Source organism: Antechinus flavipes, chromosome 6, assembly GCF_016432865.1.
Source record: "Antechinus flavipes isolate AdamAnt ecotype Samford, QLD, Australia chromosome 6, AdamAnt_v2, whole genome shotgun sequence".
Taxonomy (NCBI): domain Eukaryota; kingdom Metazoa; phylum Chordata; class Mammalia; order Dasyuromorphia; family Dasyuridae; genus Antechinus; species Antechinus flavipes.
The window spans coordinates 208,344,771-208,371,847 of NC_067403.1; the positions used below are offsets into that span (position 1 = coordinate 208,344,771).

The 27,077-nt window shown below is 44.7% G+C and overlaps 1 protein-coding gene across 5 annotated transcripts in view; it reads left to right on the forward strand.

Moving 5' to 3' along the window:
- Window positions 1-27,077, forward strand: part of TUB (TUB bipartite transcription factor) — a 130,507-nt gene that overhangs the window by 40,512 nt on the left and 62,918 nt on the right. The window contains exon 1 of one of the 5 annotated variants that reach the window (XM_051963964.1): window positions 25,349-25,847. The exons of 3 other annotated variants lie outside the window; for them this stretch is intronic. In XM_051963964.1, coding sequence (XP_051819924.1) covers window positions 25,810-25,847 — 38 coding nt within the window. In that variant the 5' untranslated portion in view covers window positions 25,349-25,809. Of the gene's footprint in view, window positions 1-25,348; window positions 25,848-27,077 lie in introns of those variants that run through there. One more of the 5 variants, XM_051963963.1, reaches the window with a different exon arrangement.

Below are 27,077 nucleotides of genomic sequence, written 5' to 3' on the forward strand. Positions count from 1 at the left end.
GAAGAGGGAGACATCTAAAAGAGGCTGAGTGAACTGAGACTATGCTATTTGAGGATCTTTTGAGGAAAGTGGGAACTTTTATCCTGGAAAAGAGATGATTGCGGGGGGGGGGGGGAGATGACTTCTGAAGAACAGTCATGGGAAAGAAGGACTGACCTTATTAATAGACTTAAGAGTTATAAGGGACCTCAAAGGCTCTCCATCACACCCCCACCATTTTACAAATGAAGGGATATAGTCCCAAGGTGTGATATGACTCATCCCCAAAGCTATTCAAGTAATATCTGGAAGAGGCAGGATTTGAACTAAGTCTCCTACCTCCAAATCCAATATTCCTTCCTCTGTACCACCCATCTCTCCCTAGTCGACTTGGAGGTGAAGGAGAGCTTTCTAACTGTGTGAGCTGTCCAAAAGGAGACTGCCCTCTCTCCAGAGGCGGTGGGTTCCCCTTCTCCAGGGCGGGTCACTAATGTCAAAGATGGGATTCTTGGTCAGGTACAAGTTGGATGAAATGGAGGCTGAAGTTCCTTCAAACCTGGAAATTCTGTGACTCAGCTGTCCCTTTTTCTACCCTGGGCTTCTCTTCTGAACTCCCAGCGAATTAAAAACTAGCTGGTGTCATAAGAATGGCAGGACGTGGGAGCATGTAGGGCAGAACCCACCAGGTCTTCACGGATGTGCTGAGTTCTTAGAATCAGGAAAATCTATGCTCCCACAGGAGCTTATTGTCCCTTCTCACAGCCTTTAAGCCCCCTAGACTTTTCCATATTCCAATTAAAGCTGAGCAATTGACAGACTAATGCTAGTTACTTAATTTTTTAAGGTCAGCTTTGTACCTGGGACAATAGGAGTTACAAAAGTATTCTTTTTGAAGAGGAAAAAATACCCAGTCTGTGGGAAGGGGACTTAAGGCCTCTGATTTGCTTTTGGATGTGGGGAGAGGATTACCTCAGACTGGTGGATAGCTTGGCCAAACTCTGGAGGCTTAAGCAAAAGCCTCACACAGTGCTGGGGGGTGTTTTTCTGGGAACCCCTAATCCTAGAGTTCCCTTCCTTACACTATAGCACACGAACACTTATACATTTAGTCATTAAAAGCTTATTCAGCCTGTATTATGTGTAATTCAGAAAGAAACTGTATTTGGAAAAAAGAACTTTACTGAACTTAGAGTCAGGAGATTGGCTTCAAATTTCAGTCTTGATGCTGTAGATGCTTGAGCATTTTTAAAAATGGTATTTTACTTTTTCAATTACATGTAAAGATAGCTTTCAACATTCATTTTTGTAAGATTTAGAGTTCCAAATTTCTTTTCTCCCTCCCTCCCTTACCTCCCCTCTCCCCAAGGCAATAAGCAATCTGACATAGATTATACATGTACAATCATTTTAAACCCATTTTCATGTCATATTGTGAAAGAAAAATCAGAACAAAGGGGAAAAAGCAAACACATTTTTAAAAAGTGAAAATAGTATGTTTCAATCTGCATTCAGTCTCCAGTTTTCTCTCAGGATGCAGATAGCATTTTCCATCCCAAGTCTATTGGATTTGTCTTGAATCAATATATTGCTGAGAAGAGCTAAATGTATTATAATTGATTATCACAAAATCTGAGCAAGTCACTTCTAAAAACTCTAGGCACAGAATTTCAGTGTTCTCAATGACCATCTAGTCCATCCTATATGTACTTGAACAACCATTCCCTCAACAATATATCTAAAAAGAGACCATTCATTCAGCCTTTGGTGGAAGGCTTCTGATTCCTGAAATCCCATGCATCAGTCCATTCCCTCCAACACAGTTCATTCCATTTTGGGATAGTTCAGATTGTTAGGAAGTTTAAGTTAGTTAAGTTCGTAATCTCCCTATGTTGCTTTTCTGTTCTCTCTTGGACCAGTTAGAACAAATCAATCCCTCTTATTTGGATGACTCTTCAAATACTTTCTCCCCTGAATCTTCTCTTTCCTTGCCTAAATATACCTTGCTCCTTCATCTCACCTTCACATGGCATCATTTCCTGTCCCTTCATCAGCCTAGTTGGCTTTCTCTGGATTTTTCTCCAGCTCAGAACCTACTCCAGCATTCTACACGTGGACCAAAATTGAACAAGACAGGCCAACCGCCTCCTTATTCCTGGAATTATCTTTTTCTTAATTCAGCCCAAATTCACATTTGGCTGCCATATAATACTACTGTTAAATCACATTGAGCTTGTGATTCACTAAGACATCTAGATCTTTTCATCCCTCAAATGAATTTTTGCCTAACCTTGCCTCTCTTGCCTTGTGTTTGTGGAGTTGATATTTTAAACACAAATAGAAGTCTATATTTGTGCCTATTAAATTTAAATTGATGCTATTTTGTCTTCTGTTCATGATGTTCTCTTTTGTAAAATGAAGATAATTCTAGGACGACTTAGCCACCCAGGATTGTTGTGAGTAAAGTACTTGGCAACTCTATTATTATCATTATTATTACTAGATTGTACCAGGCATGTAGAGTGTGAGACATAATTCTTGGTTTCATAAGTTTAATTGGTGAGATAAGACAAGGACAAGAATAACTACAGGTGGATGACGTTCTGGTGTACATGCTGTGATCTAAACGTCCAACAAGAAGATTCAGCTTCAGGAGATCCTGGGAGATAGGCAATGCTTCTGGCTGGGGAAATCAGGGAAATTTTCATGGAGCGCAGGCTGTGGAGATTAGGAAAGGATGGAAGAGGATTGGCTAGATAGGAAAGCTCAAAGAATCACAGCTAAAGAGTCCTAAGGGGCAGGTCTTTTAACATGTGTGAATGCCATTCTGTGTCTGTGATGATGACAGTGATGGCTAAGAAATAAATGGCATCGGGGAAAACTGCTAATGCTGATACTGATTATAGATACTGGACATTCAACAGAATGAGAAGAGAACAACTTAAAAAAAAATCCCTCAACAAATTGGTTTGGTCATATCAGTCTTCGTGATTACAGCACAGACTGCTTTGCCCTTAAAGCTAGGCTTCCAGGCAGCATACCTACCATGAGTTAAGTTAACCTTATTTAAGTTTAGTCTTAATGAAGACTGTTCCAATGATGTTAATGGCAGTGATGATGATGATGGTGATGACTGATCCGTGAGGCTAGCAGAGGACGCGGGACCCTTACTGTCTCTTCAGCTCTAGTTCTTCTCTCTTGTTGGCTACTTTGAAGAGATTCATAACTTCAAAGGTAATGGTTTGAAACCAGATGAATTTAGGAAAGGAGTCCCATACCTCCATAGTTTTTCTTTGGGCTCTTAGGGAGGGGAAAGAACATCCTTCAGCCACTGAGAGCAGTGGGGATATGATGCTACCAAAAAGGAGATGAGAAAGCCCTTTGGCTTGGTGGGATTGAGGGGACTCAGACCACAGGGAAATCCAGCTGATGGTAGGGATCCTCCCACACCCTTGGGGACATGTCCAGGTGTTTATGCCCTGGACCTGAGAGCCAAGCCAGCCCTTGGGTTGGGAAGTTAAGGTGTGCAAGTAGATAAAGGAGGAATTTTATTATAAAATCCCATGGTTTCACGACCTGCGTCCAGGCCTCCAGGTTCTTCTAGGCAAAGAAGAATTCCCCTCTCCTCACCAGATTTAGCTAAATTAATGTTCTAGACAAAAAAGAAACTGGACAGAGTTTCCTAAGGCTCAGGCCATCGCTAGGAAAAGGGCCAGGAAGGGACTTGAGCAACAGAGGGGTTCTTGGCTTGCCTAAGCCCCATTTGTTCCCATGACAACCAAGTCTTTTCCTGTCCTTTTTTTCCCAACCCAGAAAGTCTCCTTAGAGACCGCTGGGCACAGGTCTCTCCAGCCTTTTCCCCAAAACCTCTTTTCTTCTCCCCCTTGGGTTCATGGACTTCCTTTAGTACGGTTGGCTGCAGGGACCCCTTGGGTGGGATGGGCTTGGGCTGGAGGCAGGATGGTGATAGGAGCCACTTTTGCCCATTTCCTCCTGACTCCAGGCTGGGATTTTCAAACCCCAATGTGAGACTGAAGAGTATCGTACCCCTTGGGGGCCTGAGAGAGCCTGAGCAGGCCCAGCCTACAGACCTGATCTGGGCAGGGACGCTGTGTGAAAGACGGACACAATTGTATAAAGTGACTCAGTAAGTACGGCCGGGGTGGGGGGAGCACTGCGCAGTGCCTCTGGAAGATTTGGCAAGAGGGGCTGCACAGCAAGGCATCCCTCCTGGGCATTATCTTCTTTGGGGGACAAAGCAGAGGGGTCTCTCCTGGAAAAGCCGGAGAACTCTCTTCCTGGAGCCATAATAAGAAATAGTTTGGGGGCCCTGGACAGCAGCCTACAATGACCTGGTCAGACTTGAGATGGCTTGAGCCAATGTCTTAATTCTCTTCCTGGAGCAGCCCTTCCCACTTTGACCCTGTCACTTTGAGCACATCCTCTCCTCTAATGCCTTAACAACAGAGAACAATCCTTGACTCTTGAACCAGTCACCATTGCCACAATGGCTCCTTCTTCCCTTAGTTCACAAAGACTAAGAATGAGTTTCCAAGAGACTTTAGAAACAATTAATAGAAAAGGGAGAAAGGGAAAATTAGTGACCTTTCAGAAAATTAAAGAGTCATGGGTCACAGAACCAATTTTTTTCTCAAATCCCATTCATTTCCCCAACAGCAGCTAAATTCCCATGTTAGCAGCTTATATTTCTCCATAAAAGCCTTGCAAAATCAGTAGTGAGAGCATTCTGGTTCCCATTTTATAACTGAGCCTCAGAGATGTAAAATTACTTGCCTAATTATTGGAACAAGGTCTTGGACTCAGAGCTTTTGCCTCCAGGTTCACCTGTGGAAGTAGCTCCAGCTTTTCTCTTATTCTAAGGCTGATTATTATAGGCAGCAAACATAAGCAGGGAGAGCCTAAGCCCCTGAGCTGGTCTTCCTGAACTGGACCTTATATTCTGATTATAGATCTGAATGTATGTATTGATAGAAGGGAGAGAAAATGATTCGAGAGCTGATGTTATAGAAGAACAGGATAATCCGGAGGACCCTTCTACAAAGGAAGGTGCCATCTTGGTGACCATATGAAACTTCAGTCCTGTTTGTGGAGCTACCCTCTGTGCCTCTTCTCAAATCACTATTCTCCCCCCTGTTCACTCACTTATAGGGGTGAAACTTTCAGCATCTGTGATGTCACCACGATGCCATGCTGAGCTGGCTCTTAGATAACTTTGACAGTGGTGGACCATAACACAGCCCCTTTCACCAGATAATTAGTTACGAAATTGTGCATCTCAACACATTACAGAGACTAGTCCTTTACCCAGCATACGACTGGCTGTTCTAAAGTGCATTTATATATATATATACATACATATATATGTATATATGTATACATATATATGTATATATATATATATATTTTTTTTTTCTTCCCCCTGAGGATTGAGCAGCTCTAAATTGGAAGGATTCTTCAAATTTTTTTTTTGAATCATAAAGCTTTTGGGCAGTCTAGTGAAACTTCTGGATCCCTTCTCAGAATGATGATTTTAAATAAATAAAATACATAGGTTCACAAAGGAAATAGGTTATATTTAAATGGCTATCTAAAAAAGTTATAGTTATCACAGATTAATAATCCTGACACTAAATGAAAGCAGCACAAAGCATCAACCTGCTATAATTACCTGCTTATAGAAAGCCCCCGAGTATGAGAGAGATTAGTGTTTTTCCATAGGACTATATTTGACTGTCTGTCATCTTACTATGCATCTATCTGTCTATCTATATATCTGTCCATATATCTACTTGTCTATTCTTTGATCTGTCCATTTGTCTATCTTTCTATCTGTCTGCATGTCTATCCATCTGTCTATTTACCTGTCTATCTGCCTGCTTGTCTGTTTATCCATCTATCTGCCTATCTATCTACCTATACGTCTGTCTATCCATCTGTCAATCTATCTATCTACCTACCTGTCTATCCATCTATCTATTTACCTATCTGTCTATCTATCTACCTACTTACCTATCTGTCTGTCTTTCCATCTATCTGCCTGTTTCTCTGTCTATCCATCTATCTACCTACCTACCTCTCTGTCTGTCTGTCTATCCATCTGTCTGTGTGTGTATCTGTCTATATGTCTGTCTGCTTATCTACCTGTCTGTCTTTCTGTCCATCTATCTGCCTTTCTATTTGTCTACCTACCTACCTACTTATGTATTTATATCTCCTGTTTCCTTGGCTCATTTGCCTTTGTTTCTTTGATTATACATCCAGGAGCATGGTAAAGGGATTTAGAAACTGTTGTAATGGATATAGGCAACCCCATTTTTGCTGTTCCTCATCTCTAAGACCTCAGGCAGCCTCCAGCACAGCCTGAAGCACAAGCCTTTGCCAGAAAAGCAGGGACGCCAGGGAACACAAGCACAGCCATATTGGAAGAGCTACCTAAATACCAGACTTCTCAGAGTCCCATTTTTATGCCACAACATAGCCTCTTCTTCTGAAGATGCTGGCCCCCCCCCCCCACATCCACCCACTTAAATCTGTAGCCATAATACAAGGGAAGGATTAGCACAGCGTCTCCCTGCTTTTATCTGCTGCCCACAGGGAGTTGCCCAGTAAGTTCAGAGGGTGGTGTCTCATTAGGGCTGTTGGGACCAGCTGCTGCCTTCCTTCCACAGTACAATGTCCTCCCCCAGGACCGCAGATCGAGAAGGGAACTTAGAGGCTGCCTAAGTCTCCATTTTACAGGTGAAGAAACACTCAAACTCTACCTTCCCCAGGGAACCTTTCCTGATCCCTCTTAATTCCAGAGCTTTTCCTCTGTTAATGATTCCCTGCTTCTTCTGCCCAAAACTTGCTTTGTGTAGACTTGTTAGCCTGTTCTCCCCCCATCCCACCCCCAATTAGACTGTAAGCTTCCTGCAGCCAGGGACTATATTTTTATCCTTTGCAGTACCTGGCACATTGTAGGCGCTTAACAATTTTTTGGTCTGTGATTGTTTGTCTTTTGTTCTCTGAGAGGATCTTGCCATCAGGGAGGTGAATCCATGACATGCAAGTGAATTGGATTTAAGGGAGGAGGGCTGTGCAAAGTCACCAGTCTCACTTTCTCCTCCGGAGCCATCAGGGTCCAGTGGCCAGACATAGATCCAGACAACTGGAGATGGCCCTAGACGCAGTGGGAAGCCTTTTTTTTGGCAAGGCAACGAAGGTTAAGTGACTTGTTCAGGCTCTCCCAGCTAGTAAGTGTATCTGAAAGTATCTGCAACTGGATCTGAACTCAGGCCCTATGCTCTATCCATTGCACCACCTGACGGCCCCAGTTTATTGCATGAATTCATGAAGGGCCATGCAGCTAGGAAATATTAAAGGCAAGAATCTTCCTCAGTCTCAAGTTCAGTACTGTATCCATTCTACATGGGATGAAATGATATAATATTTATAAAATCCTTAGCACAAAGCCTGGCATGTAGTAGACACTTAATAAATGCTCATTCTCTGGTGTTTCACACGGCCTTTTCTGGTTTCTTCCTCTCCACCTTCATTTTTCGGCTGTCTCCTGGCACCTTCTCTTTCAGTCATGGTTAACCAGTCTCCTTGACTGGCTTTTTCAATTTCTCTAAATCAATTAGTAAACATTAATTAAGCACCTACTCCATGCCAGGCACTTTGCTAAATTCTGGGGATACAAAAAGAAGCCAAAGATAGTTCCTGTCCTCATGGAGTTTGTAATCTAACAGGGGAGATAACATACAAACAAATCTAGTTGTAGACAGGATAAATAATAAAAAATCAACAGAACCCACAGTCCCACACATGGAAGGGGCCCATTCTCTGCATGGTGTTCAGAATGCTGCATTGAGGTTCAGAGAAAAAGGGTAAAAATCTCATTGAATTTCTTTCAGCTTCCAGTTTCTGTTTGTGTAAAACAAGAGGGTTGGACTAGGCACCATGTGAAGTTCCTTTTAGCTCAAAACCCTACAGCCCCCTCGTATGCAGCTTCCCCCCGTGGACCTAGTTCCTCTGCACTTACCCTTGTTCAAATTTTATCAAACGGGAAAGACTTAATTAAAATAGGCAGCTTAGAACAGAGGTATTTTCTGAGTTGGGAAGTTCTTGAGCCTGTGTGGAGAGTGGTAGAATCTACCTGGTTTGGCTGGCTCATTTTGAGGGATTACGCTACTCCATCCTTTTCCTGCTTTGTTTTGGAATCATGTTCAAAGCAGAATATTCTTCAGCCACTTAACTTAAAATACAAAGATTGTCTGTAGAAGGCCATCCAGTCCAATCCTCCCTTTTATAGCCTCGGGACTCAATCCTAAGCCTTCTGAGTTCCTCTTGGGATGGCTGCCGTTGGATTCAGGTTCAGTCTCTCCATAGGCCAGTTTAAGCCTTGCCATGATCTTTGGCTTCCATGTTGATTGCCCAGCCTGAGCCCAGAATGACTTTCCCTTCCTGCTCCAACCCCATCTCCTCGGCTGGAGTCCCCAGTGTGGCTTGTCTGCCAGGCACCTTCCCCAGTCCTTTAGCACTCCAGTCTTCCTTCTGAGGGATCCCTTCGTTCTCAGCTAACTTGCAATGTGGAAGTCAGCAAATGGCCGTACCCTCCTGGCTCAGGTTACTGGCCCGTCCACTTCTCCCTCCTTCTCTTTGGATGACTCATAAGTGAGGGGATGAGGTTCCGATCACATCTGCAGACACCCTCAGTCCTAGGAGAGAAGTAACAGCTGGGGCCCGCCCGTGGCAAGAGGAAGGTGGTTTGGGTCCAGGAGGTGCTGGCAAGTCTCTCTTCCAAGCCTCCAGCTGCATCTTCTGACGTGGACGTGACGAGGATGTTCTTGGAAGGCCCCGCAGTCCCCGGCAGCTGCTGAGGGCCATCAGCCCTGCAGGACAGATGTCCGCCTCATCCCTTACCTCTGAGCAGGAGCCTTGAGGGACCGCAGCCAGCTGAGCCCAGACTTGCCTCGTTCTTGTTAGGTGGCAGTAGAAAGAGCCAAGCCAGGGGAGATCAGAACTGGAAACTGGGAAGACCTTTAGGCTCAAGTGGAGGTAGAGGGGCTAGACTGCTGCATATAGGGACAGGAGTTCAGCTCCCAGATTTGGAGATCTGAGACTGGAAGGAGAGATTATTCCCAGGATCTCCAAAATCCAGAACCGGGAAATCTACACTTCCTGCAGGAATTCCTGCAGGGCAGGAATTAGGCCAGCTTGAGTGCATTTGGGATACAAGGCAGGGGCTTCAGCTCCTAGGAATCAGGACACAGAAAGTGACTGAGTTCTGAGTCAGTGACCTGCTTGTCTTACTGCCCTTCTCCCTCTCAGAGCCAGGGTTTGCCCAAGAGTATGTAGATAGCAGTAATGGTCAGAGGTTAAACACTACGGGTGCACCTTTGGGATTTGACAAGACAAATCTGAATGACCATTCAGTCGAGGAGAGAGCTTAGAACAGGAGTCATCAGCCTGAGGGGGAAGAACAATTGCCAGCTTTCATGAGTGGAGACTTCTGTACACTAAGAGACTAGGAAAGGGAGAAGTTCATAAGGGTGCGACTTCTGGTGGCAGAAAGGTAGTACCTGTGGTAGCTTCCTGTTGATTATTTTTCTTGCTAAATAGATGGTCACTTTCTCCTCCTCCTCCTCCTCCTTGTCCTCTTCCTCCTCTTCCTTCTCTTCTTCTTCTCCTTTCTCCTTCTCCTTCTCCTTCTTTCTTTTTCTCCTCCTCCTCCTCCTCCTTCTCCTCCTCCTCTCCTCCTCCTTCTTCTCCTCCTTCTCTTTCTCCTCCTCCTTCTCTTTCTCCTCCTCCTCCTCCTCCTCCTCTCCTCCTCCTCCTCCCCTCCTCCTCCTCCTTCTCCTCCTCCTCCTTCTTTTTCTCCTCCTCCTCCTCCTCTCCTCCTCCTCCTCCTCCCCTCCTCCTCCTCCTCCTCCTCCTCCTCCTCCTCCTCCTCCTCCTCCTCCTCCTCCTTCTCCTTCTCTCCTCCTCCTCCTCCTCCTCCTCCTCCTTCTCTTCTCCTCCTCTTCCTCTCCTCCTCCTCCTCCTTCTCCTCCTTCTCCTCCTCCTTCTCTTTCTCCTCCTCCTTCTCTTCTCCTCCTCCTTCTCTTCTCCTCCTCCTCCTCCTCCTTCTCCTTCTCCTTCTCCTCCTCCTTCTCCTTCTCCTCTCCTCTCTTCCTCCTCCTCTCCTCCTCCTCCTCCTTCTCCTTCTCGTTCTCCTCCTCCTTCTCTTCCTCCTCCTCCTCCTCCTCCTCCTTCTCCTTCTCCTTCTCGTTCTCCTCCTCCTCTCTTCCTCCTCCTCCTCCTCCTTCTCCTTCTCCTTCTCTTCTCCTCCTCCTCCTCTCCTCCTCCTCTCCTCCTCCTCCTCTTCTTCCTCCTCCTCCTCCTCCTCCTCCTCCTCCTCCTCCTCGTCCTCCTCCTCCTCCTCTTCTTCTTCTCCTCCTCCTCTCCTCCTCCTCCTCTTCCTCCTTCTTCTTCTCCTCCTCTTCCTCCTCCTCCTTCTTCTCCTTCTCTTCCTCCTCCTTCTTCCTCTCCTTCTCCTCCTCCTTCCTCTTCCTCTTCTTCTTTTCCTTCTCCTTCCTTTTCCTCTTTTTCTTCTTCTTCCTCCTCTTGTTCTTTCTTCATTCTTCTTCTTTTTCTTCTTTCTTCCTTCTCCTCCGGATGAGGGAATTCAAGGGCTATCTGCTATCCCTATCCAAGTGACTAGTCACAAAGTCCCATTCTGGTTCCAGTTGTATCCTAGAGCCTGAGGTGGGGCAGATCCAGCAGTAGTTGAGCTCTCAGCCTCCTGGATCAGAAGGATGTGTGAATGGGAGCCAGGGAGGGTTAGTTAACGCCTGTGGCCAGATCACAACCGATCCAGCTTTGGAATGTCTGAGGAAAGCCGCATGGTAACATTTTAGTAAAAGTTAGCTCAGAGAGTTGGAACATGGGGCTAACCAGGCCAAGGTCAAAAGCATCAATCTTTCTAATTGGAACTGTAAGCAAAATGGCCATGCTACCCAACAGAAAGCCATGAAGGCAGAGAACCATGGGGAGAGTTTAATGGTATAATCATGTATACATATGACTCAGTGGGCCTGGTATATATTTAATGATATACATCAATATTCATCCACATACTGGTAGATAACCTTGACATTGTCTTCCAGTGCCATTGTCCTCAAATTCATTATTGGATCACAAGGTAATTAGTACATGGTAAATGGTTCATGTAAATGACTGTAATCACTCTTACTTACAACCAGCCAATCTTGACATTTCTGCAGTCTCCTGGAGGGGAAACTCCAGTGATGAAAACTTATAGTGAGGAAAACTTCACAGTCATTGGGATGAGAAAATCCCCAGGGACTCTGCCATTGCTTTCCTGGCCAATGGGAGAGGATCCTAGACCATCAGCACTGGAGAACTTTTGACCCACCTTTGTAATTTTACAAATGAGAATATTTAGATGCAGAGCAGAGAAGGGACTTTGCTAAAGTTACTTTTGCTGGTGGCAGAACTCTTAACTCGGATCTCTTAAGTTTAGTCCTGGGCTCTTTTTTTTTTTATTATAGCTTTTTATTTACAAAGCATATGCATGGGTACTTTTTCAACATTGACTCTTGCAAAACTTCATTCCAAATTTTTCCCTTCTTACCCCTCTCATCTCCCCCAGTACATTAAATATGTTAAAATATATGTTAAATCCAATATATGTATACATATCACTGCCGGGCTCTTAACGTTATCTCATGTTGCTAGCTCTCCAAGTCTCAAAGGTTTATATCCCGATTTCAAAGATGGATATACTAAAGACCAGGCTTGGCCCAGACCCTCATTATACTTATACTTTACTCAGTGTACAATACTGCCCTGTATTCCTTTCTGTATTATAATAATTTCTGGCTCTCCAGGTCTTTGCTCCAGGGTATTTATTGTCATTAAAATCTGGATTGACTGAACAGCCATCAGACCAAAGGGGAGGATTGTGGGAAGACAAAGATGGATTATAAACTTTGCAAATAAGTTGAAACTCCCTTCCAGGGAAATTGCAATTCCTTTTTCTCAGGAGGCCAGCCTAATGCTGCTGGGATGTATTAGTTTAACTTTCTTTCACATTTAAAATTGATTGATTAACTTGAGGAGAAGGTAGCAAAATTGTAAAATCTTGGATTTTTAGAAAAGGGGATAACTTGGAATGTGCCTTGTTGGAAGATGGAAGGGAAGCGGTCTTTGTGTGATGGAGCGGAAGACATTGCCGGATAAATCCTTTCTGGAGAATGCTCCCTTCTTTTCCCAACCTTGTGTGTTCCTCTGGCGTTTTTCTGCAAAGCTGATAATTCTAACCAAACAAACCCCTCCTGGGCCCAGCTGGGCCCAGCCCCAGCAGCTAGCTGAGGCGGAATTCTTTGCTTCCTTTATTGCCCATTCGTTAACTGCTTATACGTCACAGTTTGCAGCCTCAGGGAATCTGGTTCAACATCCTTCACTCATGAGCTAGCTCTCTTTGGGTAATTGGACGCGGCCTGGGCCAGAGCATATGTTTGTTTGTTCCATCTAAGAAAGAGGATTTATTAATAAACCCCAGATGGGATGTCCAGAGACTCAGGCCCCAGTTCTGGTTTTGATGCTAACTTAGTGGCGGGACCCTCCAAATCCTCTCTTCTGAGCGTTGGTTTCCTCCTGTGTAATACGGACGTGATGGTTGTAATTTTTATATTGTTTAAAGGTTTGCAAAACACCTTACAAATCAGGAAGAATTGCATTCAATTCTGGCTTTAGATATATTGGTAGCTGTGTGACCCTTAATTTCTGCCTGCCTCAGTTTCCTCAGCTATAAAATGAGGCTAATATTGAGTTTTCTTATACAGAATGACTAGTATGAAAATATTTGACGTGATTACACATGTATAACCTATTTATTTAACATTAATTAAGTTTATTTAACATCTCAGGGGAAGGGACAGGATTTGGGACTCGAAATGATAAAAAAATGTTTAAAAATGTCATTGGGGGAAAATATATTTTTAAAATGAAGATAATAATAGTATCTACCTACAAGGCTGTGCTGTGAGGATTAAATAACATAATATTTGTAAAATACAGACACTTAATAAATATTTGTCCCTTCCCTTTCCCTTTTACTTGATCTTGAAAATACTTATTTGTTGTTGGGCTTAAATAAGTCAATAATGTAAGGATTTTTTGTTTCTTTTAAAAATATTTATTATTGAACAATATCAAATATCAATATAATCAACATAATTATTTTGTAACTTTTTTAGGACTGAATATATAAATAATGAATACAAGTAATATGATAATGAATATAATTCAGTAAATTATAGTAAATGATTTTATAATGAAAGGATTTTAATATGACCCATGGAAGTCATGACAACTTACATTTCATGTTTCATGAGTTTCTTTTAGTATTCTTTGGCCATTCATTGCATTTCTTGTGATGTAGTAAATTGAAGACTTGGGTTCGGGTTCAGCTTTTGTTATATTCTGTATGATTCTGGAGAAGTCATTTAACATCTAAATTTCCCAATCAGCTCTCTAAGATTTCAGGTTATAGAACACTTGCTGATCTTTCTAGAAGGGAGCATTTTTTGCCTGCTAATAAAACATGGTTGTAGGCAGTGTATTCTTATTCTTTGTTCTTCACTCTACATTGTGAAGCCCTTATAGTTTTCTTAAAGCCGTACAAATGGAAGTTCCCTTTAATATTCCAATGTACATTGGAATTTTTTTTATTCATTCCCTCCATAATTCCAATGCATGGTGGTAGTGATTCCTTTGAGTTGCCCAGGGTCTAAGAACTGTCACCCTGCAAGATTGATTCTTGGACAGAGGCCTTTCTGCTCAGCCTTTCCAGCTGGGGGAGACCTGCCAGAGGCTGAAGTCCCTGACTGTAGTCAAGGAGAATCTCTCTTTGGAAATGGAGGATTATTATAAACTATTATTATTAAAAGGTAAGCAAAATAAAAGGGAAATGTTTAACTTATTTAGCAAAATTTTGGATGAAACCATTGTACACAAAGATTTAAATAATCGATTCTAACTGATTCTTCTTCCATTCAGTAATGAAAATCCTAAATCTTCTTCCTAAATCTTCATTTTGGATGAAACCATTTGTATACAAAGATTTAAATAATCGATTCTAACTGATTCCTCTTCCATTCAGTAATGAAAATCTTAAAAATAATTACTTTATGGCGTTATGGGAAAGATCTAAAACTACTATTTTTTTCTTTTTGGGAGGCAGTCAATATTAAGTGACTTGTCCAGGGCCATACAGCTAGTAGGTATCTGGTATTTTAACTCAGATCTTCATGACTCCAGGGGTTGGTGCTCCAACCACTGTGCCACTTAGCTGCCCATCAAACTATTATTTTAAAAAATATATTTTCTTAAAGCCCTGAAAAAAAGAAAAAAATCACAGGATTATAAATTTAGTGCTGAAGATCCTGAGCCCAATTCCTTTATTTTTAAAGCTAAAGAAACTCAGGCTTAAAGAGTTTAAAGAAATTCTCACAAAGCAAGCATATGAGGCAGGATTTGAACTTGGAGTTTTCCTGATACCAAATGCAGAATTTTATCTACTGCAAGGTTTAGCTTCATTCAGAAAAAAATAAATAAATAAGGGCTTTCCGAAGTGTTATATTGCCAGGAAACTCATTTCTTTAGCACATTTAATCTGATCACTGGGCATGATTCATGTGGTATGAATAGACCCAGCCTGAGACTAATATTGAGGAAAGGGCCGAGGCCATATGCAGTTATTTAGACATTTCATAAAATATCTCAGGTTATTTGGGGAAAGAAAAAAGAGACCAAAAATATTTTTGTTCAAGCATCTTAACATTTCATGGAGCTTGGTCCACTGGGAGAAGGGGAAGGAGGAATGGTTCTGAATTCTCAGACCCTCTACTTGGGATCGGCTATCTCTGTGTCCCATCTGGTAAATGATAGAGTGATTGGGGTGGGAGGAACTTCCTTTGGAACTCAGATGCCTTCATTTCAGAAATCCTTGGAAAGAGGTTAGGGGAGTTGAGAGTGTAGCATTACCTTAGGGCTGGATCTTGACGGCCAGAGAAAAAGAGGAAGCCTTCCAAGAGCCTCCCCTAAGCAGCCTCAAAGACCTGCCTGTCATCCTGGCAACTTCAGAGAAGAAAAGTGACAAAAGGTGCCAGTGGATCAGAGATCTGAGGGTGGTGTCAGATAGCAGAGAAGGCAATAGACTGGATTCAAATCCCACTTTAGACACTTGTGAATTTAGACTAATTATTGAACTCCTTCATGCCTTGGTTTGCTCATTTGAAAAAGGAGTGAAGGGTAGATTGGGGAATCTCTAGGTTCCTAACTGGTTCTAAATTTCTAATCTGACATTCACAGGATTTTAGGGCCATATAAGACCTTAGAGATCATCTGATCTAACCCCCTTAATCCCTTTGAGATGCTTCAAGAGATTGTGATGTATCCAAGGTCATACCAATGGTATGATGTAGATGATGAAGTAGATGAGACTTAGTCACAGAGACTTGACAATGTCTCTAACAACCTCCCACCATGTTGCCCATTGCCCTCAGAAATTTCACTGTAAGTGGCCAGATAGTCCTGCTTTTCCTGGATAGCACCATCCCTTCCTCCAAACTCCCCAGCCTTCCACATTGTCTTGTTCTTTGGGCTAAGCCTCCTGTACTGGAACGCTGGCTAATGTTGGGGGGATTCCCATGTCCCTGGAATAGAATTTCAGCTCATTTGAGGACTTTGTCTCTGGAAGGGTGATGATGCCCCTCAGTGGAAACAGGGACGTTGGAAAGAGGATTATATTTTTTTGGGGAAATACTGTATCTGCCTGTGATATGTTGCATGTGAGATGTCTATAAGATATCCAGCATGAAATGTTTCAAAGATCATTAGTGATGCAGGACTAGATTTCTAGAGAGAGATTAGGGATGGAAATAGAGATCTGTGGGATAGCTGAGACAAGGGGATAATTGAAGCTGTAGTATCTGATAAAGTCATGGAGAAATAGGGTATATATAAAGAAAATGAGAGAAGAGAAGAGAAAAGAGAATACAGGAGAAAAGAAGAAAAGAGCAAAGAGAAGAGGAAAAGAGAAGAAGAGGAGAAAAGAAAAGAGAATACAGGAGAAAAGAAGAAAAGAGCAAAGAGAAGAGGAAAAGAGAAGAAGAGGAGAAAAGAAAAGAGAATAGAAAGGAAAGGAAAGAATAGATAATAGGAAAGGGAAGAGAAGAGGAAAAGAGAAGAAGAGGAGAAAAGAAGAAAAGAGGAAAGAAGAAAAGAGCAAAGAGAAGAGGAAAAGAGAAGAAGAGGAGAAAAGAAAAGAGAATAGAGGAGAGAAGGTAAAAGAAGAGAAGAAAGAAGAAAAGAGAGGAGAAAAAGAGGAAAAGAGAATAGAGGAAAAGAAAAGGAGAGAAGAGATTAGAGGAGCAAAGAGAAGATAAGAGGAGAGAGAGGAAGAGAAAAGAAAAGAGAATAGAGGAAAAGAAAAGGAGAGAAGAGATTAGAGGAGCAAAGAGAAGAGGAATTTAAAATTTAGAGCAGGGAAGGGAGTGTCCGGGGTCATTCAGCACCTTCATGGTAGATTCAGCACTGAAACTCCACATCTCTTGGCTTCAAGGTCAGTATTTCTCTACCTCTTCCCAGATTTCTTCCATATGGGACCTGAGAATGGGAACAACACACACATATACACAAAGAGGTCCTTTTAAAACACAGGTGCCATTGCACACATATATTTGGGTACATTCCTACACACTTAGAACCATGTGCTCTTGTGTATACACTGACACACGTAGAGAAAGGTGTGCTAGCATATGTACCCCTTTCATAAATAGCAACATGCATGTGATGTTTTCTTCCTTCCTCTCTCCCTCTCTCCCTTCTTTCCTTCCTTTTTTTTTTTTTTTCTTTTTTTCAGTTATTTTTATTGAATGTTTGAAAAGAAAGAAGGGAAGGAAGGGAAAGAGGAAAGGAGGGAGGAAAAAAGAAAGGAAGAAAGGAGAGAAGAAAGCAAGTAATATAGAACACTTGTGTCATGGAAGCCTAGTTAAGCAAAACACTTTCCTACACTGGTCACGTCCATAAGTGCCTTTCTTATTGTGCATACTGATCCATTCTCCCCAATCCCGAGGGAGCCAATGTTCTTTATTGTTTTTCTAGGATCGCAGTTGATCATTTGATTGACATTCTCAAGTCTTTCATAATTGTTCATTTTAAAAATTAATGCTGACATCATAGGAAGAATTCTTTTGGTTCTGCATCATAGGAGTCTTTTTGAAGCCATCTTTTCCTTCATTTCTTAATTTTTCAATTAATTCCAATTTCATTTTCCATCCACCACACATTAGGCAAGTGTTCCCTCTGTACAGAGAGGATATTGTGATCACTGTTAGGGAGATAAAAAGTTGTCGAGCGCTAACCTAATAAGGGTAGGGTAGGGGGGAGGGATGAGGGATAGGCTATTTACACCAATAATTGTAGAGCAAAATGGTGTCCTTCAAGCGTAACAGAAAGGTGTGAGTCCCCAGGCTCAATACAGTTCAGCAGAAAAGACCCTGGATTCACTGGGCACGGACACATCTTTTAAGGGCTGGCTCCTCATCTGTGGAGTGAGACTGTTGGGCTCGTTGTCCCTTCCAGCTCTTAGCCTATGGTTTTGTGATTAGGGAAGGCTTCCTGGAGGAGGCAACCTGGATTAGACTTTAATGACCCTAGATTATCGATGCTCAGGGGACCTCAGAGACCATCTTGTTTAACCTTCTTATTTTATAAATAGGAAAACTTGTCCAAAGTCATATGTAGCAAGTAACAGAGCTAGGAACTGAATCCAGATTTCCCCAAATCCAAGGTCAACTCCCATTACACTTCATTGTTTCCAGAGGATTGTTAGAAAATCAGTGGGTGGAGGTGAGGAAGGCATCTTAGGCACAGGGAACAATATGAGTAAAGGCACAAGAGTGGAAGGAAGGGAAATGGGTTCTTCCTAGAAGGGCAAGAAGGGCTCAGAGTGGCCACATTTCACTCTCCAGACTTAGCCACTTGCTTCTGTCTGCCTTCTCCCTCCTCCCTGGCAGCCCCTTCTTCCATTAGCAAGTTTTTCCCAGAACTTCCATTCTGAAGAAGGACATCTTTCATTCTCTGCACAGGGCACTTTCTCCCTCATTTTTATGTGTTGTCTTCCCCCATTAGAACGTAAGCTCCTTGAGGGCAAGGATTGCTTTCTGTTCTGGTTATGTTTATAAATGTTTGTTGACTGACGTGGGAAAGCACAGAATGTGTTCAGGGGGATGATGAATAGCCCAATTTGACCAGATTTTGGAATAGATTGATTGTGGGAAGGAACATACATATGTATGTATCATACACTTACACAATACACATGTATGTATAAGTACATATACACATACATATATGTATATGTGAATGGACATGAATATACAATACATATAGAGCTACCTACATATCTATCTGTGTGTGTGTGTGTGTGTGTGTGTGTGTGTGTGTGTCTATCTAGCATTGCTTAGCACTTTAAAGCTTGCAGAGTCATTTACAAATATGATCTCATTTTCTCTCACAACAACCCCAGGGAGGTAGCAGATAAGTATAGTATAATAGAAAAAACACTGGAGATGGTGTCAAAGGATCTGCTATTTATCACTTGGGTGACCTGGGACAAATTACTGAACCTATCTTCAGTCTCCTCACCTGTATAATGACTGAGTCAGACTCACTGATTTCTGAGATCTCCTCTAGTTTCCATCCCGTGATCTCTTAATTCTGTCCAGACGTACATTTGCACTCACACTTCTGAGCCTATGAGTTAGTGGGGACATTTTTTGTTGGCATTTTCTGCTGGGAGGAGCCCCCTCAGCTGTATTGAAGCTGCCTTGCCTCTACTTTCTAAATGGGGTATTAATTTCCTGTCTGCCACTGCTCTTATTGTAGTAAAGGTAACAAATAACTCAGGTCAGTGCATTCTTTTACTGAAACTTGCAATTTGGGACTCCCCCAGCCCCATTTTGTCAAGTTTTATGGCTTTCTGTCTGTTAGAATTGTCGGTAGTATTGAATTGGCAAGCGAAGGGTCTGGGTTTGTTCCTGGCTTAACATTTTAAACCCGGCTCTCTCAACTTCTAATATTACCTTTTAGAAATTCCTTTTAGAAATTATTATGGTACTTTGAACAGGACGGAAACATAAACTTCATTCAAAACAGCCCTAACAGGCACAAGAACGCTGTTGCAGATAGTCAAAAGAACATCCATGCTCCTCAAATTCCCCTTTGCTCTTTCCTTGTCCCTGCTCCCTCAGGAGAGAGTTTGAGCATCTCTTTAGCTGATTGAATTACCTCTGGTTCCTGTGGCTGCTGCCAGCCCTAATGCTTGCTGCTTCAAGGTATTAGGCAATTTGAAGGGGGAGGAAGGGGGAAGAGAACCACACCATTTACTAGAATTTGAAGGGAAAATGGTCTGTTCTTTGTAATAGCCATCTCTGAAATGATGGCCTCTCAGACCCTTTATTAACTTGTGGCTATTTTAGAAAGGGCTTCCAGAGGTCAACTCGTCTAATCCCCTGCTTTCAAGCATGATGCAATTATAGCCCTGCCCATATACCTATGGGCCCTGTCTTCTCTCTAAACTAAGGACTCATGGAATTATAGACTTTATCCTTAAAGCTCAAGCAGTTTAATCTCCAATTTTTAAAATAATAATGCTTCACCTTCCCCTTTCCTTCAGGAAAAGTGAATTTCCCAAGGTCTCTTAGGCAGTAATATTTCAACTCAAATCTGTCCCCAAATCTAGTCTTCCTTTTCCTACACCACAAGTATCTCCAAGAGAGAGATTTCACAGCCCTATGACGGCCTCCTTCCCAACAGTTTTCAAGGATCAGGAAAGGCTGGTTTTGCCTCTTCTCCATTTCTGGGAGCTAGATGATGATATCACTTCATTCCATCCTAAGGATGCAAGAGGAAAGAGAGGGTTGAGGCCTGTGTAGTCAAGCAGACAAGAATTCTTTAGGATCTTGGGGTGCACTGCAAGCAGATAGTGTCCAGAGGGAGGGAGGTCCTTGAGGTTCAGAGATTTAGTGCTGGAAGGGACCAGAGATTACACAATTCAAACTTTTATTATATGAACTAAACCAAAAGTTTACTGAGTTGCCTAAGATCCCACAGATCATATTGTAAGTTGCAGAAACTTGGGTTTCTACATTGATCCACGTTCTCTTGGGACAAGAATACACGGTCCTGGTCACATCACATTTGGGATTCTGTGTTCAGTCTTGCACATCACACATCAAAGCGGGTATTGACAAACTGGAGTATGGACGGTGACTGGTCTGGACAGGACCTCATAAGTATCAGGTGAAGGTGCTGACATGATTTAACTTACCATGTTTCCCTGATAATAAGACACTGTCTTATTAATTTTTTGGACAGAAAAACACCAGAGGGCTTATTTTCGAAATAGGTCTTATTATCAGGGAAACACAGTAGAGTAAAGTTAAGGAAGACGAGGAATTGTGGGCTTTTGAACTTAGAGGGCACATTATTTTTGTCTTAAATAAGTTTTGAGTGATGTTTTCTGTTTCTTTCCTCATGATAATTATACTAAGTATCCCTTCCCTTTCTCCTCTCTCTCCCAGAGAGCCATCCCACATAAAAAAGGGTATCTTTAAAGATAAATGGAAAAATGAGCATAATTGATATATTCAAAAAAAATTCAAAAACCTGTGCAAAGTGTGACACCCGTGTCTCCCTCATCTCCATGAAAGGGTGGGCTGAGGGTGTCTCCTCATTTCTCATTTAGTTTTGACTTGATTTTTTTTTTTTTTTTTTTGCTGAGGTAATTGGGGTTAAGTGACTTGCCCAGGGTCACACAGCTAGGCAGTGTTCAGTGGCCTCAGTCTGAGGTCGGATTTGAACTCAGGTCCTCCTGACTTCAGGGCTGGTGTGACTTGATCTTTATCATTTTGTTACATTCATTTTTGAACTTTTGGTGTGTGGTTCTTCCCACTTATATTGTTGTCATCAGGGTATATATTGTTTTCTTGGTTCTGCTTACTTTACTCTTCATTGGTTCTTCTGGGGCTTCTCAAGATTCTCTGTTCATCACACACATATTACACAATGTAATCCTATCACATTCATGTACAAAAGTATGTCCGGCCATACCCTATTTGATAAGCATCCACTCTGCTTCTAATTCTTTGTTATCACAAAAAATATGGTGCTACAAATACTTTTGGTGTATATGGAGACTTTCTTCTTATAGATAGTAGGGACACTATTTAAATTTTACTTTAATCAAAGCCCATTTTTTAGATGGGGCGACTGAGGCTCAGAGAGAAGTGACTTAGTTAAGGTCCCACACAACTTGAAAATGGCAAAGTATGGGAGCCTCAGAGCCCAGTCTTTCAACAATCTTATCCTTCTATAGAATTATCTGCCTTTATTTGCTGTCCTTGAATGAAAATCTGGGGGCTGTCATGTGGAAGAACAATGAGACTCCCACTGCTTGGCCCCAGAGGCTAGTGCAGTGTCTGGCTAAGGGCAGTGGAGAGCAGGGGGTTTAGATGAAAAAAGAACAAGCATATGCAGGTTTGACCTGAGATGTGAAGCTAGAAAAGCCGACCCTGGGCTTCATGCAGACCTTACCCCCTTGTAAGGAAGGTGGAGGAGGAAAGAGAAGAGAATCTTAAAGGATAAGAATAAATGTCCTACTTTGCCCTGGGGGAAACTGGGCTGTTGGCTGTCTTCTTCAAATGATTCATCTTAGGTCTACTCACTGTATGCCCTTAGGGACTGATCTAAGCAGCTTACAGATAGTCAACAAATATTCATTTAGCCCCTGCTCTTTGTTGGGTTGCCAGAGCATGGAAGGAGTCAGAGAGGCAATATTGCTCCTGTTCTGGCTGCATCTTGTCATGGGAGATAGGACATACATGCACAGACAGAGTGGGAAATGACTTGCAGACTGCTCTCCCTAATTCCCCGGGGACTGGTACAACTAAGTATTATGGGATTTGAGAAGAGAGATAATTGTGGGCTGGGGGTGGATGGGAAAGGAGTCAGGGAGGCTTTCTTGGAGGATGTCTAGAGTTTGGCTGAGTGGAAAGAGATGGGCAGTTGGCAAGGCAGCAGTTGCTAGGGTTGCGTGTGGGTGTGGAGAGATCAGAGTAAGCCCCAACGCTGGCCACATATACCCAGTAAGGGAACAAGGAGCAGGGCAAATTGCCTGGTACGTTTCTAAGTGACGGGTGCACATTCTACAACATGATGGGGGATCCCTCTGAGAGGGAGCAGGGGATCGATGCTGATTCCTTAACACAGTGAGGAGGAGGAGGAAGAGGGACGAAGAGAGGAGGAGGCTTTCTCTGGCAAATGCTTTTGAAAATCCAACAGCTTTTTTTGTCTGTTTTCCCCACTTCCATCGTGTACTTACCAGGCCAAGGCTGATTAACTAAAGTCAGTTGAGGCTAGTACTGGGGAGAGAAAGGCTAGTTTATCCAGTCATAGCACTTCATCTCTATGCCAGCTGCCTCCCTAACTGCTGCCCTGGCTTCGGGGATCCCTCGGTGGTGTGGGGTGAGGAGAGAAGGGAGAAGGAGTCTTGAATGGCCCAGACCCATTTGGACAAGAAGTGAGGGCACTATATTTGTTCCTTAAGGAGAGGAGGAATTACATGGTACCATTCAGTGTTTCCATTACAACAAATAAATAGGCTCCTCCTCAAGAAGGAAGAGGGGACAGTCCTGTTATCCTCTTCTGGATGAAGAAACTGAATCCCAGAGAATGATAATGGCCCAAGGTAACAGTGATTCAACAGGCATTTATAAGGCTAGAGCTTGCATTTCTGTGAGTTAGTTCCATGATCTTTTCTTTGGCTAGACAGGTGATGTCTTTTCCACACGAGTTATAAAGTCTGAGAATCAAGTCCTATTGCTTTACATTAATTAGCTCAGGTGACCTTAGATAAATAATTTTCTTCTCTAGACTTGTTTTTTTCATTTGTAAAATGACTAGGTTGGTCTTGAAGCAGAGAACATTTGGTATTTTATAGTGGAGATTCCTTTCGTACATTGGAGTAGCCAAGAGGACTGAGAAGTTCTTTTCAGTTCTCAAAATTGTTGATTTGGGTTTTTTTTAATTCTGTGATTAGATGATCTCTAAGATTTCTATCCATTCTAACATTCTGTAAGGCTCTTCCTTCTGCCCACCCTCTCCTCAGGCTGGGGATGTATCTGTTTGGGGGACACTCATAAAGTTTCTGGGGGGAAGGAATCTTAGAGAACAGTTCTTAGATTTCAGGGGATCCACGATCTTAGAAGGGAAAAAAAAAACTTGCAACTTTATTTTCACCAACCTGTGATTTTCCTTGTAATTCTGTATATTTTATTTAATGTATTTAAAATATTTTCTGAGAGGAGATTCAGGCATTCAGATGGCCAAAGGGGTCCATGACACACAAAAGGTCAAGAATACTTGGTGTAGTCTAATTTCTTCATTTTGCAGAGGAGGAAATGGAGGCCTGCCAAAATAGAATGATTTGGTGGGGAGATACAGCCAGTAAGTGGCTGAGCCAAGGCATGAACCCAGTCCTGGCAAGGTGGTGCAGGGGAGACATGCTGGATTGAATCAGAGGATCTGGGTACAAATCCTGACTCCACTGCTTGGTAATTAGACATTCTCTAATGTCCCTTTTACCAACAAATATGGCTTTTCAACTTAACCACATTGCCATCCATCCATTTACAAGATTTTTTCTCCCAATAGTGTTTTATTTTTCTTACTACACGTAAAAGCTTTCAACATTTTTATAAGATTTTTGTGTTCCAGATTTTTTCCCTCCTTCCCTTACTTCCCCCTCCCCGAGCCAGCAAGCAATCTGGTATAGATTATATATGCACAATCATTTTGAACACATTTCCATATTTGTCATGTTGTGAAAGAAAAATCAGCACAAAGGGACAAAGAACAAAAGGGAAAGTCAAAACAAAAGGAAAAAAGGGAAAAAATTAGGAGAAAAAAGAAGCAAACGAACATAGCTTTGCTCTGCATTTGGTCTCCTTGGCCCTCGCTCTGGATGCGGCTGGCATTTTCCATCCGTCTCTTGGAACTGCCTTGGATCCCCGCATTGCTGAGAAGAGCTGGGTCTGTCACACAGCCTTGCTGTTGCTGTGTACAGTGTTCTCCCGGCTCTGCTCGCTTCACTCCGCCTCAGGTCATGTGAGTCTTTCAGGATTTTCTGAACTCAGCCTCTCCTTTCTTCTTCCATCCCGTTCCTGTTCCATAATCCGCCGTTCCCCACGGAGGCATCCCCTCCATTTCCAGTTCCTCCGACAAGCCTTTACTCAGCAGTGAGAGGGCAGAATGTTCTTCGGTTGCGGGGGATCGGAGGGTCACAGGTTTAGATCCGGAAGAGACCACGGGGCCCTCCGAATCCGTATCCAGCATTTTCTCTTCGGAATGGCTTTGCTGACCTATTAGTGTCGGGTTATACTTGGCGGAAGTCCCCAGACTCGCGAAAGGAACATGGCACCTCATTTCTAAATCAATTTCAAGACTTGTGATCTTTTAGGGGTGAGTCACCCCTCCCCCTCCCGTTCTCAAAAGTTGACCCTTCAGTTCTGCATCTGGTCTAAGGCTTGCTGTGACTAAACGGGTTCGACACTCACCTGTCGGTCTTCTGGACCTTACTTCCCAGCAGGCTTCCCTCCCTGCTGGACCTTTCCGGTTCCTGGGACCTGCCAGGGCCAGGAATTCGGCCCCGCTCCCATGCCCAGAAGAGGCGTCAGGGTCCCGGGAAGACAGGGGGTTCGTGGGGAGAAGTGACCTGCTAGAGGGCCTACCTACGGCTGTGGAAGCCAGGACCTGGGCTCGGGTTTCCCGACTGGATTCTCACACTTTGACAACAGCGTCCCGGCCAGAGCAGGCCTTGTCTCACCCTTTGGCTCCGCATAAATGGGGCTGCACGAGGTTTGGAACACGGAGCCGGGGGGGGGGCGGGGCCGCCGCATTTGCCCCTGAGGGAGAGCGGGGATTATACGGTTCCGTCCATTTCTTATATCCAAGCGTGCAGTGTCCGACCGGGAGCTGCGTACGTGCTGGAGGTGGAGGGGCGGGATTAACTCCAGCCAAAGGGGGGCCCGAGGTGCTGGTTTACCCCCCTCCCCCGCCAGCCCATCCCCCATCCCTTCAATCGTCGTCTTCCCATCCATCCATCACCCTCTCTCCATCCCCCCACTCCCCCCGGAGCCCTGCAGGGAAGGGCGGGGAGGGGCTGCGGCTCGGGGTGGGGGGGCGGGGGGGCGCGTCCTGCGCGAGCGAGCGGGGGCGGGCGCACTGAGCGGATCGGGGCGGGGCGCGCACACAGACACGGACACACACGCACACACACGCGCGCACACATCCACACACACGCACACAGACACAGACACAGACACACACTCAGCCCGCCCAGACGCCCAGGACCGGCCTCGCGCGCGCTGCCCGGGGACCTCCACCTCCCCAGCGGCCGGGGCCGGAGCGTCCCTCGGCGCATCCCGCAGCCCCTCCCCCGGCCCATGCGGCCGGAGCCGGGGCCGGAGCCGGAGCCGGAGCCGGGGCCAGGGCCCGGGGAGAAGGCAGACGGGCCGCGGCGGGACTGAGCCCGCGCCCTCCCTCGAACTGTCCCCCGGCAGCCCGCCGGCGGACGATGCGGAGGCGGCCCGGGCAGAGCCCCCGGGAGCTGAGCAGGGCGCGCGAAGCAGCCCCCCGAGGCCCCGCTGGCCCGGGGCCCCCGCCTCCCAAGCCGCCAGCGGCCCGGCCCCCCCGGGAGACATGACCTCCAAGCACCACTCCGACTGGATCCGCTACAGGTACGGGGCCCCTGGCCGCCCAGCTCAGCCCTGTCCCCTTCCGTGTCCCTGTCCCCATGCGGCCCGGCCGGGCACGCGGGACCCCGGGGAATGTGGGAGGAACACCTTGGCCAATGGCAGTGAGTCGGGCACTCGGGGAGAATCTGGGGTGCAATGGAAAGAGCCGGTTCGGGTGTGCTCTGCCCCTGGGTTTCTTCCTCTTCGAGATCAAGGGGGGACTTGGGGGTCTTTCAAAGCCTCCTTAGATCTAAATTCTGACCCTGCTCTGGGATGGAGAAGGATAAAAGATTTAAGTGAGAAAATGGGGAACCCCTCCCCCACTGCACCCGTGGTTGTGGCAGTCTGAGGCAAGGGCTCCCTCCAATCGAGGGACAGACACAGGTACTCGGAGAGGTGCGGGGGAAACACACGGCTCACCCATTCATAAACTCGGGCTCTGAATGGGGAGTTAGGCTACCCCGCCCCCTCCATCCACCGGACCCCAGTGGGGAACCCAATGCAGGATCCAGGCTTGGCCTGGGACCCGAGCTGGGCTTTCTTCCAACGGAGCCCCGAGCCGTGCACCCGGAGCACCCTTCCACCTCTGCCTCCGCTATCCCCTCCATTTGGGTCCAGCCCCCACCTTGCTGCTGCTGGAGAGGAGAGCTGATTATGGCCATGTCGCCATGGCAGCCCCCTCTCCTTGGCCTCCCATTGGTTCCTCGTTGCCATGGACTACAGAGTCAGTCTCCCAGCCTCTCCTACAGAAGCATGTGCGTCAAAGGTGCTGGACACCGACGAGCTGCTTGCCGAAGGGGGTCCCAGGCCTTTTTGGGAGGGGAGAGGGGATGCTTGGGACACTTGCCCCCCCCAGGCAAAAGGACCGTGAAAGTATCTGGTTCTATCCCCAGCCTGCCACAAGGGAGTCAGGCTTGGGATAGAATTAGGATCCCCTTAGCCCCTCGGAATATATCTAGAGTCGCGTCCCATTCCTTCTTTACAAAACTTGCTCCAGGGAGCCATTCTGATGATATTTGCCACCTCCAGACACAAAGCTTTCTAAGGTATTCGTGAACAGAAACCAGTTAGAAACACCCAGAGGATACAGATCTGTCAGCAAACCTCTTTGGGGTGAATTTAAGTGGCTCTCTTCTCTTTCCCCAGGCTCGTCTGGAGCAGGAAGCTTTTCCCTCCTCAAGTAGAAGACGGGCTTTTAGGGCCGATTTTAACTGCAGGCACCCCCCACCCACC